Here is a 12,782-nt window from a genome sequence, read left to right on the forward strand (position 1 = left end):
TTAAGAACTCAGAACGACCACATAAGTCTTTGGATCAGTGTTTGAACAGCACAAAAACAATTTCTATAATATGTCTCCAGGACAGAAAAGGGAACATGGATGGACAGAAAGCGTAGAAGCAGCAAAACAAAATAGAACAATGGCAGGTTTTGACAGTCTTGCAACATGACATGTTTTGCAATGCAGAATCATCCATTCTGATTTTGGCACAATATTATTTTGGCACATAATATTATTTGAGTAAAATTCCAATCATAAAAGCGCAATTTAATGTCAGATAATTTACAGTAAAGCATTTTAATCTGAATGTAAGACATTATAAAATTAATCAACTCAGAGTAACCCACAACAGTTTTCAAATGTAGGCACAATCCAATGACTTCAGAACCAAGCACACTTTGAGATTTATTTGTCCCTAACTCTTTGTAGCCCTGTAACAGCTTTATTAGTTTTATACTATCACATATTTCTGAGCAAACCAACAGACTCAAAAGGAAAATACTCAGAAAAGATTTCATGTTCAGATATGGCAAAGAGGTGACACACTTGTAACAGACAAAATTACAGTTCAGTTGTGTGTTAAGTACCTGCATAGGAATATATTTGGGTTTTACTACTGTGTGTTCATATAGTGCACTATGATGGTGCTCATTCATCAGCCAATAAGCTGCTACTGCCATCTACTGGAAAAATTATTAAAACACAAAAATTACATTATACTGTCAGCAAGGGATCTGGAGTACAATATCCTTTCTGGAAATAAATTCTCAACAAGTTATTGCATATGAAAACTGCTTCAAGGACATTATCAGGGACTGTTACCTTAGATCCAGATACATTACAGGTATGAAAGTATAAATGAAAGAATTTTAGCTTAGTGCAATTTCAGAACTGTTTTTAAAGTTTGCTTCTAAAATACCAAGTGTTTGTAACTGCTTTCATGCCCATGCTTTCCCCAATGCAGCTGTGCTGACTGCTACTCTGTTGCCTATCATCCCTGTGTTTCCACTTGACTTGTGGCACTCAGAATCTAAATTTATACACTGAAATGCTGCAAGATCTTAAGTATCTCATGTTACAGCAGTCCCAAGGAAATCAAGTTATTAATTTACTAGTTTCATGACACTCATAAATTGGTTTCTTTCTAGCTATAAGTGGAAATTTTCCGGCTATCAGTTTTACACATAAGGATCTGATTTTAAATTTTTAATACTATTATTATTATTATTTTTCAAGATACACTTTCCATTCTCTGATTAGGTTTTTAACCAGAACTTTCGTTTTGCTTGAGATAAAAAAAAACAAACAACAACCAAGTGTCTTGACATGGCACTGTCTGATAACTAACTGGAAAAAAAGATCAGCATCTGCTGAGTAACCACCACTACTTACTACAGCATTTAAGGGTGTTCCTCACAAAGGTTCAATCCTGCCTGATCTTTATTCATTATCCCAATAAACACCAGAAACACCATAAGGTTAAATGCAGTGGCATGAAATTATTTCATCTGCAAACAAAAGACACTGAACTCAGCACACCACTCAGAGTTCAGATTACAGATTTAATGCTGCACACTTCAATTAAGGCAGTGCTGACAGGCAAAGTGTATTAACACTTCTGGTAATGATGTCAACACTGAGCTAAACATGGTGTCCTTTTGGCTTGGATGGGAGCATATGGCTTGAGCAGACATCAGAAAAACACCTCTCTCACATGGAAGATGAGATTGTCACTACTCACAAATCACTGTAGCTGTGCTTGCTAGATAGAAGGTGCAGCAGTTCTGCAGAGTAGAATGGTGAAACTTGCGTGAAGAAGCAGAAATGGCAGACATTTATTTGAACCTACTTTGGATTTCTTGATTGTTGCACAACACAGGATACCTGTAAAACATTATTACTGAGAATTAAGAAATTAATTTATGTGACTTTACTTTTCAAATGTTACAATTTTTCAAGATAAGAATAGTGTTCATCAAGTCTAGATTCCTACATTTACAGCAGAAAATCCTTGCCACAAGGACCACATGATCCAGGCATTTTTAGCGTAACTGATTCTAGGGTGACATTTGGTTCTAACCACCTATTTCACAATTTCAGTAAGAAATATTTTTCCCTTCCCATTCTATCTTGAAGCAGTATGACACAAAATATCTTATGACCTGCTTTAATTTCTTATAAATAGCCTTAATTAGCCTACAGCTTCTGTCAAATTACTTCAAAAAGGGAGTAAAAACTGTGGTATGCTGCTGATTTGGATAACTAACTCATTTGGATTTTATCTAGTAGAAATATTTAGAAAAAAATGCGTTAAAATACTCCAGTTATACCACTCCTTTCTGGTTTTTTTACACTTCACTCTTCAAAATGTATTCAGTTCTTTAAGCAATTTAATAAATTCTGACTTCCTGTTCATCAAAGTATATAGAATTTCATTAGCGGTTATCAAAGTAGAGTATTATCTCTGGCAGGCAACTGAAATTGCCAAAGAACTCAAGAGAGAAAATAAGAATGAAAAGATATAAGGATTTTATTGATTTATATTTACATATATCGACACATACATATACATATAAAATATGTATGCACATACTAGAACTGAAGTCAGAATTTAATGGAAATTGGTGAATTCTAATTTCCTGTATAATTTCAGTCATGAAATTCAGATTTTTAAGAGATTTTTAGATGAATTAGGCATACTAAACTTACAGAAATTAAAAAAAAAATAGAAAAAGAAAGGAAAAAAACCATCCCACATTGATTTTTAACTAATTCTTTACCACAGTGGAGAATACATATCTGAACTGAGAATTAGTGCCCAACATTCCAGATTTCTTTCTCTCTAGACACCCAACACAACACAGTAAGCTAAACACTTGGCTTTGCAACTGGAAGAAGACTTTAGAATGCTAAAATTACTTCTCAAGTCTCTAAATTATTTTTTGCACTGTATCACTGACCTGCAAAAACATCCCTTTTTATTGAAATGAAGGTTTAAATCAGTTGAGTCAAGGAAATATATTGATACTTAAATGAGGAAAGACCAAGAGAGCTGGGATTTAGTTTAGCAGAGAAGGCTCAAGGGAGATCTTATCAAGTGTTTATGTATATCTGAATGGTGTATAGAATCACAGAATGGCTTGGGTTGGCTGAGACCTTAAAGATCACCTGATTCCAAGCCCACTGCCTTGGGCAGGGATATCACCCACAAGATCAGGTGTCGCAGGGCCCCACCCAATCTGTCCTCCAACACTTCCTGCAATAGGGCATTGACAACTTCTGTGAGCAACCTCCTCTAGTGCTTTACCACCCTTTGAGTAAATAATTTCTTCCTAACATTTAGTCTAAACCTGTCCTCTTTTAGTCTAAAGCCATTGCCCCTTGTCCTGTTACTGGCTGCCTGTATAGAAACACAGAGTCATAGAACCATAGAATGATTTGGGTTGAATGGAACCTTCAGAGATCCAATACCACTCTGCCAATGGAAGGGTCTCTCTTACCAGAGCTGCGAGCTCAAAGTCTTGTCTTTCTCTATCTTTCTTATTACCCCCTTTATATATTGAAAGGTTTCCCTGGAACTTTTTCTTCTCCAGGCTGAACAACTTCTTTCAGCTCTTTTTTTTTTTTTTTTTTTTTTTTTTTTTTTTTTTTTTTCCCCACAGGAGAGGTGTTCCATCATCCCTCTAATAATTTTCATGCCCTCTTCTGGACCTGCTCCAATAGATCCATGTCTTTCTTGTATTGAGGACTCCAGAAGTGGGTGAAGTAATCGAGTGGGGTCTTATGAGACCAGAGCGGAGGGGCAGGACCACCCCCTCAACCTGCTAGCCGTGCTGCTTTTGATGCAGACAAAGACATGGCTGGCTTTCTGGTCTGCAAGTGCACATTGCTGGGTCACGTCCTACTTTTCATCTACCAGTATCTATCCTCAAATCCTTCTTCACAGACCTGCTCTCAATCCCTTCATTCTCCAGTCTGTGTTGATATTGAGGAATGCCCACACCAAGTTGTACGACTTGGCCTTGTTGAACTTCGTGAGGTTCACAGAGGCCCACTGCTCAAGCCTGTCAGGGTACCTCTGGATGGGATCCCTTCCCTCCTGCATTAACTGCAGCACTCAGCTTGGTGTCATCTGCAAAACTGGTGAGTGAGAATCCCACTGTATATAAAGCCAGACTCTTCTCAGTGGTATCCAGTGGAAGGACAACAGGTAATGGGCATAAACTGAAATTCAGGAAACACCATTTAAACATAAGAAAAAAACCCCTCATTGTTATGGTGAGGTCAAACACTGGATAAGGTTGCACAGAGTTTCCATCCTTGGAGATGTTCAGAAATGACCAGACAAGGTATTAAGGAACTTGCTTTAGCCAACCATGCCTTGAACCAGGGGGGAACATGGCCTCAAGAGATCCCTTCCTTGACATGCAAGAAACTGCCTCACACAAAGCAAGAACTGGCTCCTAGTCTGGTATGGCAAACCTCAGAAACAGACACAAGAGTGAATTCCATTCACTTACACAATCTTCAAAGTTGCTACACTTTGTAGCATGATTTTATGATTATGTAGTGTCAGATAGTTTTAGATGCCCTTAATCTTCCTGTCTTTCTTTTTCCAACCCATATTGGTAATTGTTTCCTGGAACATGAGATGTCAGATCAAAACATTTTAATGCATTTGAAACTGAGGTAACACATTTGCAGCTGTTTTAATGCTAATATTTCCAATCCTCAGATTTTTTCAAAAACATTTTGTAGACTTTTTAAACCATACCCATTATCTTCCAATTCTCTCTTTTTCATCTGGTCAATAAATCTGGGGTTAGGATCTTCTTAATTTTCCCCCTAAATTAGATTCTTAAGAGGAAAATGTAGTCTTTTATCTTGAATACAGTGTATTTTCTAGCTTTACTCCATTCAGAAATTGTTTTCCTGTAGGCCTTCCACAGGAAGAAATTCTTTGGGGCACATTTTTCAAAGGCAAAAACAGCAGGTAAGAAATCGATCATCAAGAAAAAGTATTGTCCACTGGGTCCCACTTTCCAGCAATGCCTTTGGAAATTTCCTTGCATACACTTGCATGAGACCTGCAAATGAATGTTAGAATAACAGACAGAGATTAATTTCTAATGGCTATGCATCATTCTTGATGGCTGAACAAAAAATTAAGCACATAGGAAATTAGCACTTCATGAACTGCAGCTGTCCTGAGCAGAGGGAACATGAGCACAACCAACAGCCAGTTATTTTGGGGCTAAGATAACTGACATTAGAATGAGATGTTCAGATGGTGAAAATTCTGGTACTTAGTACTGTGTTTGAATCTCTTCATTGGCAGTATAATGAATCTGTTCCTTTTTTTTGCCATAATTTATTTAAAGTAGATAATGTGTTGCCTGCAATTAAAAATTTCTGACTGTTATAGACAAACGGTCTATACTGCTTTGAAAAACCTAGCATTTAGCACTTAGTTCAGAACTGTGTATGCTTGCAAAAACACATTTCCACCATGAAAAAAAAAAATCTTCCCAATGCATAGAAATGCATTACAATGTCTGTTTTAACATAATGAGTTCTCCTATGTATTTGTTGGAGAAATCCTACTAAAGATAATATAAACAATCCCAGACATTATCATATTAAAACTATATTTAAAGATAAACTTTTGAACACTGGCAGAACATCAAAATACTTTCTCCTGTGCTTCCTTCACAGAACAAGCATTAATTTATTTTAAATCTGCAATATTTGTACAACTATGATTAATGAAAAAAATCCCACTGAACAGAATATTATTGGGCGGCTTCCAGCCGGGGTATGCCCGGTGGGCTGCCTTGGCCAGGATAGCTCAGTGGTGCTCAGCACAGCATGTCTGAGCTCCCAAGCAGCTGCTAGCTGCAGGAAACCTAAGTAAGCTCACGTGATATCAGCTCTTAGTGGTTTCAGCTCTTTAGCTTGCTAGGTGCCGCAGCAGATGCCGGGAGAGAGAGGAGAAGCGCTGTGTAAGGTTCCAAAGAATTCTTTATTGGGGTCTTCCACGAAGGTTCTCAGTGACAGCTCTTCTACTGAACTGGGCCGAATTAGGGGTTTATAAACCTAATAAACCTACAGGGGTTTTGGAAATTGTCCAACAGTAAGGGTCAATGTAAAGTCACCTAGAGACTTACAGAGAGATAAGCAGGGTCTGAAGGTGGAAGAGAGGGGCTTCTAAGGTCCAGTCATCATGCTAGCTCAGGCTTCTGACCACCAAGGAGCCATTGCAGGCCCTGGGCCTGCTACAGAACATGGATTAGACACATTAACCCTTCAGTGTATGTGCAGAATGTAATTTCTACACATATGCAGGAGAATTATTTTTCTGAGTCAATCTAGAAAAAAAAAGAGAACTCTGCATAACACCACTTTCTTTTCTTGTGAATCTTGTTTTGCCAATCAGCAACTTTCAACTGCTACTCAAAATCCTCTTTTAACTGTTTTATTGCAGGGACTTCTTAGCAGCTTTATATGAAGTGGGGTTTGTTTTTAATAGGATCCATCAAATAGGATTTGGATGTCAAAAAGATTTTGGGAAAGTAACGTTTCATTTCCCCCTGGTTAATGTCCAGTTGAAGGCACTCTGGGAATTAACTATACTATTTTAAACTTGTGAAAGTAGCTTTTGTTTTAACAAACTTGTATTGCAAAATTATGTAGTGGTAGAGATAAGTTACAGTTCTCTCTATGTCTAAATAATATTAATTTGAAAAATATTTATGATCTGCAAATTTCTTAGTTTTCATGTCCATTAGTATGATGAACTATGGAAACATTGAACATTAAAAAAAAATTCTTGGATTAGCATTTCCACTGATGAAAAATCAGATGGGCTGCATTACACAATTGCTGAAAATCAGGAGACCTGTAGAGGAAAATGCTGCTGACTACCATACCCAGTATATTTGGTATATTCACTTACAGCCATTTCTTTATAGAATCTTTTCCTCTCATTCTTGGCAAAATTTGTATGGTTAGAATAAAATGGGGGGGGGGGGAATACACCTAAATTTAGGTTGAATGGGCAATGTACATAGTAAATACACGCTCTCTTTTTAATCCACTTTAATACTTACAGAACTTGAATTGAGAATAGCATTAGAATAAAATCTGGACAAAACTTTGACAGATCTATGCCAAAAGCCTCCTGTCTGACTTAGTCAGGATAGACAGTGGTCTAAAACTGTCCAATCTCTGAAAGTTTTCTTTGACCATAAGAAAAGATAAGAAATCCTTCCCAGACCTACTAGCAAAAAAAGTGTCAGATTGGTTGCTTGAAGATGATAACATGAAAAAAAACCTGACTCTACTTTTAGAAGTTATTTTAAAGGCAATTATATTTATTTGACCCTGCTGCTTTTCAAGTTTCACCTTTGAGTTTTTGTCTTGCACACTAATCTCAAAGTAACTAATAATGGTGTTAATAGATTGATGAGTATATCATTAGCAATAAAATACTATCCAATTTTCAAAAACTGAACAAGGACTGAAAAAAGCCGACATGCATAGTCAGCCATATATTATAATGACAAAATTAGGCCCTAAACAGCTAACATAAAGAATGGCAGGTAGCCTAAAGTAGAGCAAATAAAAAAGATAAGATGTTTGAGCCACAGGAAGTCTTATAGGGAACAACTATGTTTACTATGAAAAAAGAAATTAAGGAAAAAATCTTAAAAAAAAAATCTCCTACTAAGCAGAAAGAATGCTAGAAGACAGGATGCAAGGAAATGGCATAAAGCTGTGTCAGGGGAAGTTCAGATGGGGTATTAGTAAAGAGCTTGTCACTGCGAGAGTGGCCAAGCACTGGCACAGGCTCCCCAGGGAGGTGGTCATGGCCCCAAGCTGTCAGTGCTCAGCAAGTGTTTGGACAGCGCTCTGACATGCTGTTCAGCTTTTAGGCTGCTTTGTGTGGAGTCGGGTGCTGGACTTGATGATCGTTGTGGGTTCCTTCCAAATCAAGATATCCAACGATTCTGTGGGTTTGGATTTGCTAGACAGGTATTTCAAGTGACATGAGTATAATCAAAATAAAGGTGCTATTTAATGTATAGGAATTAAGAGAAAAAAAGCACACAAATCAGATGTTTAACACCATGATGGATATTAATGTTGCAACTACTTTGCTCTTTTGAGTCTGTTTTCTTCCTTCTGCCTAACATCCCTTAAAAACCATAAACAGCCAAAGATACAGGATATAACCCGCACTTCAAGTTATAGAGGTATATAGTAATAACCCATCTGCACATTAACCTAACTACATGCATTCTGGCCCTCTGTCCCAATTCACAGTACCTCTACTGTGGCAGAAGATCATGTGAGAAGATCAGATCTTGTGAAGAGATTTGGTTTCTTTTCTATTTAAGAAATTCACCACTACTCAGGCTTTTTATCTGTTCTTTATCATTAATCCAGTTCCCTTTAAACCAACAGAAAGACTCCCTATTTATAGTGAAAGAAAATAGATTAATAGTCAACATGATGTAAATATTTTCGATCAACAGAGATAAAACCAGTTAGACAATCAGTGCTCCAGAGAGTTTGTCTTTATATAGTTTTTTTTAAAAGGCTGGCAGTACGGGCAGGTAAAAAGACAAGACTCTTTCAAGGCTGAATATAGTAATGCAACATGGTTACAGTTTAGAGGACATTAGAGACTTCTTCACAAACACTGGGTCTAAGTTTGCTGTTTTAAACTGAAACTTTGTAAAAAACTGATCTGCTGCATTCACAGACTATACAGACACTACAGCACAAAATGTCCTCACAACAGTTTAAAAAATTCATGAAGGCCATCAAGTTAAAACATATTTTATTTTGTGTCATAATGCAACTTTACACCAAAATGTAATTACCTTCTCATCACCAACAAACAAAACATTTCAAACGAACAGTTTACAGCAAGTACGTGTGCCGAAGGGAGGACAAGAGCAGGGACGCCGCACTGGCTGCGGCCGGCCGCAGTTCAGTTCGCTGCTGGGGCTGGCACCGCCGTCCCACGCCCGACAGCCTCCAAGGGCGCAGACCGGGCCGCTCACGTTTCCCGTCCGGAGCCAGGGCCGCGGCCCCGGCCCATTCCCGCCCATCCTGGCCCCGGCCCCGGCCCCGGCCCCGCGCTCCTCCCGAGCCCACACGCTTCTCCCGGCCCGCACGGAGCCCGAGCAGCCCCGCGGCGCCGCTGCCCGCGCAGGGCCGGACTCGCGCAGGGCCGGGCGGGAGGGGCGGGCGGGGAAGCGGAGAAGGAGGGAGCGCTGTGGCCGCACACAGCCCCCCGCAGCGGGCCGAGACAGAGACGAGTACGTGCTATGCCAGTGCTCCCTCGGCTCCCGCTCGCTGCAAACCTGAGCGACCGCAGTTACTGTAATATGGGAAAATTTAACTGGTGGCGCTTTCCCCTGACCAACAATTAATGCTTTGATAAAATGACACCACAGTGGTTCAGACCATTAAACCCAGGTTTGGGGTTTTGGCACCACAGATAACTGTTCTCTATGAATATTTAATCCTAACTGCTGTTCTGTGTTTTGCCTAGAAATGCAGCAAGTAAAGCGTGTTCCCAATTAGAAGAAAATACAGATAAGCGTTTTGTTGGTCAAGAGTCAGCAGGAAAAAAACCCAACCACACCACAAGAACACACTGATTTTTAGCTGCTGTGTACACCATACACCAGAATAGTTATAGTTTGATGATTCATTAAGTCCCTTGTCACCTTGCATTTTAGGTGGTTTTGTGTGCTCAAGGGATATAAATCTCTGCAAAATCAGAATGTGTAAATTCTTAGTCAGATGTACATATATCACATAAAAGTACTGGAAGAGAGAAACATACTCTTAAATTTGATTTCTTAATATGGTAAATTAAAAGGTAGTTGATATATGGGGGTGTTTTGTTTTTGTTGTCTTTCCTAATTGCTTTTCTTTCTCTTTTCCTCATTTCTAGTGCTGTATCTTTTTTGCACCATCTCTAGTGCTTATTATCTCATGCAGTATTACAATTAATTTGGTAATCCAGCAAAAAATTCTTGCATAATTCTGGTTTCATTGTCTGTTACTCCATGAAAATTTTTTAAATTACTACCAGAGTCAATGCAGAATAAAGAAACAGGAGAACATACCTGGAAGGAAAGTTGATACGGGAGAACCAAGATTTAAAAGTTTCCAACTGTAGGCTGCAGGTAAAAAACCCTCGGGCTGCTTTATCTTCTTTAAATATGCCAGAAGGCTTGGAATTCCTACATACTAATTTCTATTGGTTCCCAAACTCCTTTCATCTGTTTGCAGGTAGTGGCAGCAGCTATTTGTTTTGGCTGAGCTGACATTACCTTTAGCTCTATTAGCAGATTATGGATAATAGAACCACGGAATGATGATGGTTGGGCCTTTAAAGGATGACCTTTAATGCTCATCTACTCCAATACCCCGCAAGGACCAGGGACATCTTCAACTTGACCAGAGCCCTGCCCAAACCTGGCCTTGAATGTTCCCAGGGGTGGGACACCTACCACCTTTCTGAGCAACCTATTCCAGTGTCTCACCACCCTCATCATAAAAAATGTCTTGCTTATATGTAGTCTGAATCTACCCTCTTTTAGTTTAAAGCTGTTCCCCCTTTCCTATCACAGAATGCCCTGGTAAAAAGTCTGTCCCCATTTTTCTTATAAGCCCCCTTTAAGTATAGAAACGCTACAAAAAACTCGCCCTAGAGCCTTCTCTTCTCCAGCTGAACAACCCCAACTCTGTCTTTCTTCAGAGGAGAAAGGTTCCACCTCTCTAATAATTTTTATAGTCTCTCTCTGGAATCACTCCAACAGGTCCATGTCTTTTCAGTGCTGAGGACCCCTGAGCTGAATGCAGCACTCCAGGTGGGATCTTGCCCTGAGCAAAGCATCCGTGAATCACCTCCCTTTACCTGCTGGCCACACTGCTTTTGATGCAGCCCAGGATGCATCTGACTTTAAAAGCTAACTTAATTTAGATGTGCCACTGACATGCTTCAGTAAATTTTGAATTATTTCTTGAACTTCGAGTAATGTGAAATACTAAGTATTTTTCATAATTCAGTGCTTGAAAACTGAACAGTTTTTGAAAATGATGTAATGCTCTAACATCCCAGGGTACTTGGAAACATTGGAAAAGCATTCACTTGGAAAGCATTCTCAGATATGGAAGCTAAGCTCATTAAGGCGTATAAATTCTTCAGAAAAGAAAATGCTACATGTGGAGTTAAATCAGGGGAGGGATAAAGGTAATGCCTGATACACAGACTGACAGTAGGAGTTCCCAGTTTTGCTTCTTGTATCCTGGCTAGATTTTACTCTGGATGCCTCCTGCACTGTATTAATACCTTTTCTTTACATTTGTTCCTACAGAAACACTGTCATAGAGTTCAGCAGAAATAGGCCCAAGACCACCGCAAAACCCAGGGAATGCACAATCCACTTTCTCTCTCATAAATTACCTCTACATTAAAAAAACAAAAAAACAAAAAAAACTCATATGACACATCTAAAATGTTCTGTGTAGGCAAAACCCTAATATATTTAGAAACTGAGGTTTTATTGTTCCATACCTTCTTTCCTAAGGAAGATCAAACTCAGATCTATGTACCTGATGTGTGTTCTCCCTGTATATGAGAGTGATGTAATATACATAATATGCACCTGCTATAAATACTTGTTTTCAAGGAAAAGTTGGAAGCATAGAGGTTATTTTGTCCTGCAGAGTGACATGCAGGGTATTGAGCAAGGGCTGATTTCATATTAAGTGGCATTTGAAAGACGTAATAGTTCTTTCTAGCATCCTTTTGCAATGGTTACCATGTAATTAATATTACTAGTTCTGCCATTTAAGAAACCACCAAAAAGCCCCTCAAGCAACAACCAGAAATTAAAGTTTCCCATTTTTGTTTAATACCAAATTATTGATATACTGCAGAATAGCTTCATCATGCGTTTTGTATTAACCCAATTAAGTATTAAAATGTGTAGAACATATTACCTGCCTTTCTTATAAATATGCTGAGGTTATGGATGTTCCCAGTCATGCCCCCACCTGGCCTGCCCTTTTGCTCTGAAGTAGGTGATGCACCATCCTTGCTCCTTTCTCACAGGAGAAAATTACTCCTTTTTGAAATTCTTTGAAAAAAATCAGTCACCTGAAATCCCTAGATCTCTCTCATAATGCATTGGTTAGTTTGGAGGTAAGGATGTTGGTCGGTTGGTTGGTTGGAGTTTTCTTAACAGCTAGGATTAGGAAAGATGTAACCAATACACAGCAAATCTTGAAAGCCTATGGAAGACAAAGTTAGAACAGTGTTAGCTGTGCAGAGCAACATTGCAATAGTTACATTTTTGAAATGAGGGTCTTTCAGTGCCTAATTCCAGTTACAACATATCACTGTAAATAAGGTGGTGATTCCTGAGACATGTATCCTAAGAAGTGGGTACATTTCATGCTGAGGTGGTAACTGTACTTCTGTACTTGATCCATCAGCATCTAAAACTTATTTTCCTGTAGCTATTCAAAAGACACTTCAGAATGCATGCATGGACTTAGTCTATTTCAACATGAGCACCCAAAACAAACCAACCTTTGGCAGTAGTCTGAGTGAAGTAGACATAGAGCTTGGATAAGTATTTCAAACTTTTTTCTTTCACAAATATTATATTGCACCAATGGGTGTCTGTGGATAGATAGAATGTAGAATAGAGATAGTGGTGAAGCTAATCTCACCCCTAATGAGTTACAGC

General features: G+C 38.8%; 1 protein-coding gene across 1 annotated transcript in view; it reads right to left on the reverse strand.

Moving 5' to 3' along the window:
• Positions 1-1,581: 1,581 nt before the first annotated feature.
• LOC121349259 (tubulin polymerization promoting protein) overlaps positions 1,582-12,782 on the reverse strand; it is an 84,255-nt gene continuing 73,054 nt past the window's right edge. The window contains exon 5 of the mRNA XM_041459501.1: positions 1,582-1,884. Within this exon, the coding sequence (XP_041315435.1) occupies positions 1,836-1,884 (49 nt within the window). The 3' untranslated portion in view covers positions 1,582-1,835. The remainder of the gene's footprint in view (positions 1,885-12,782) is intronic.

The sequence above is a fragment of the Pyrgilauda ruficollis genome, unplaced genomic scaffold (assembly GCF_017590135.1).
Source record: "Pyrgilauda ruficollis isolate IOZ18807 unplaced genomic scaffold, ASM1759013v1 scaffold137, whole genome shotgun sequence".
In the NCBI taxonomy this organism is placed as follows: Eukaryota; Metazoa; Chordata; class Aves; order Passeriformes; family Passeridae; genus Pyrgilauda; species Pyrgilauda ruficollis.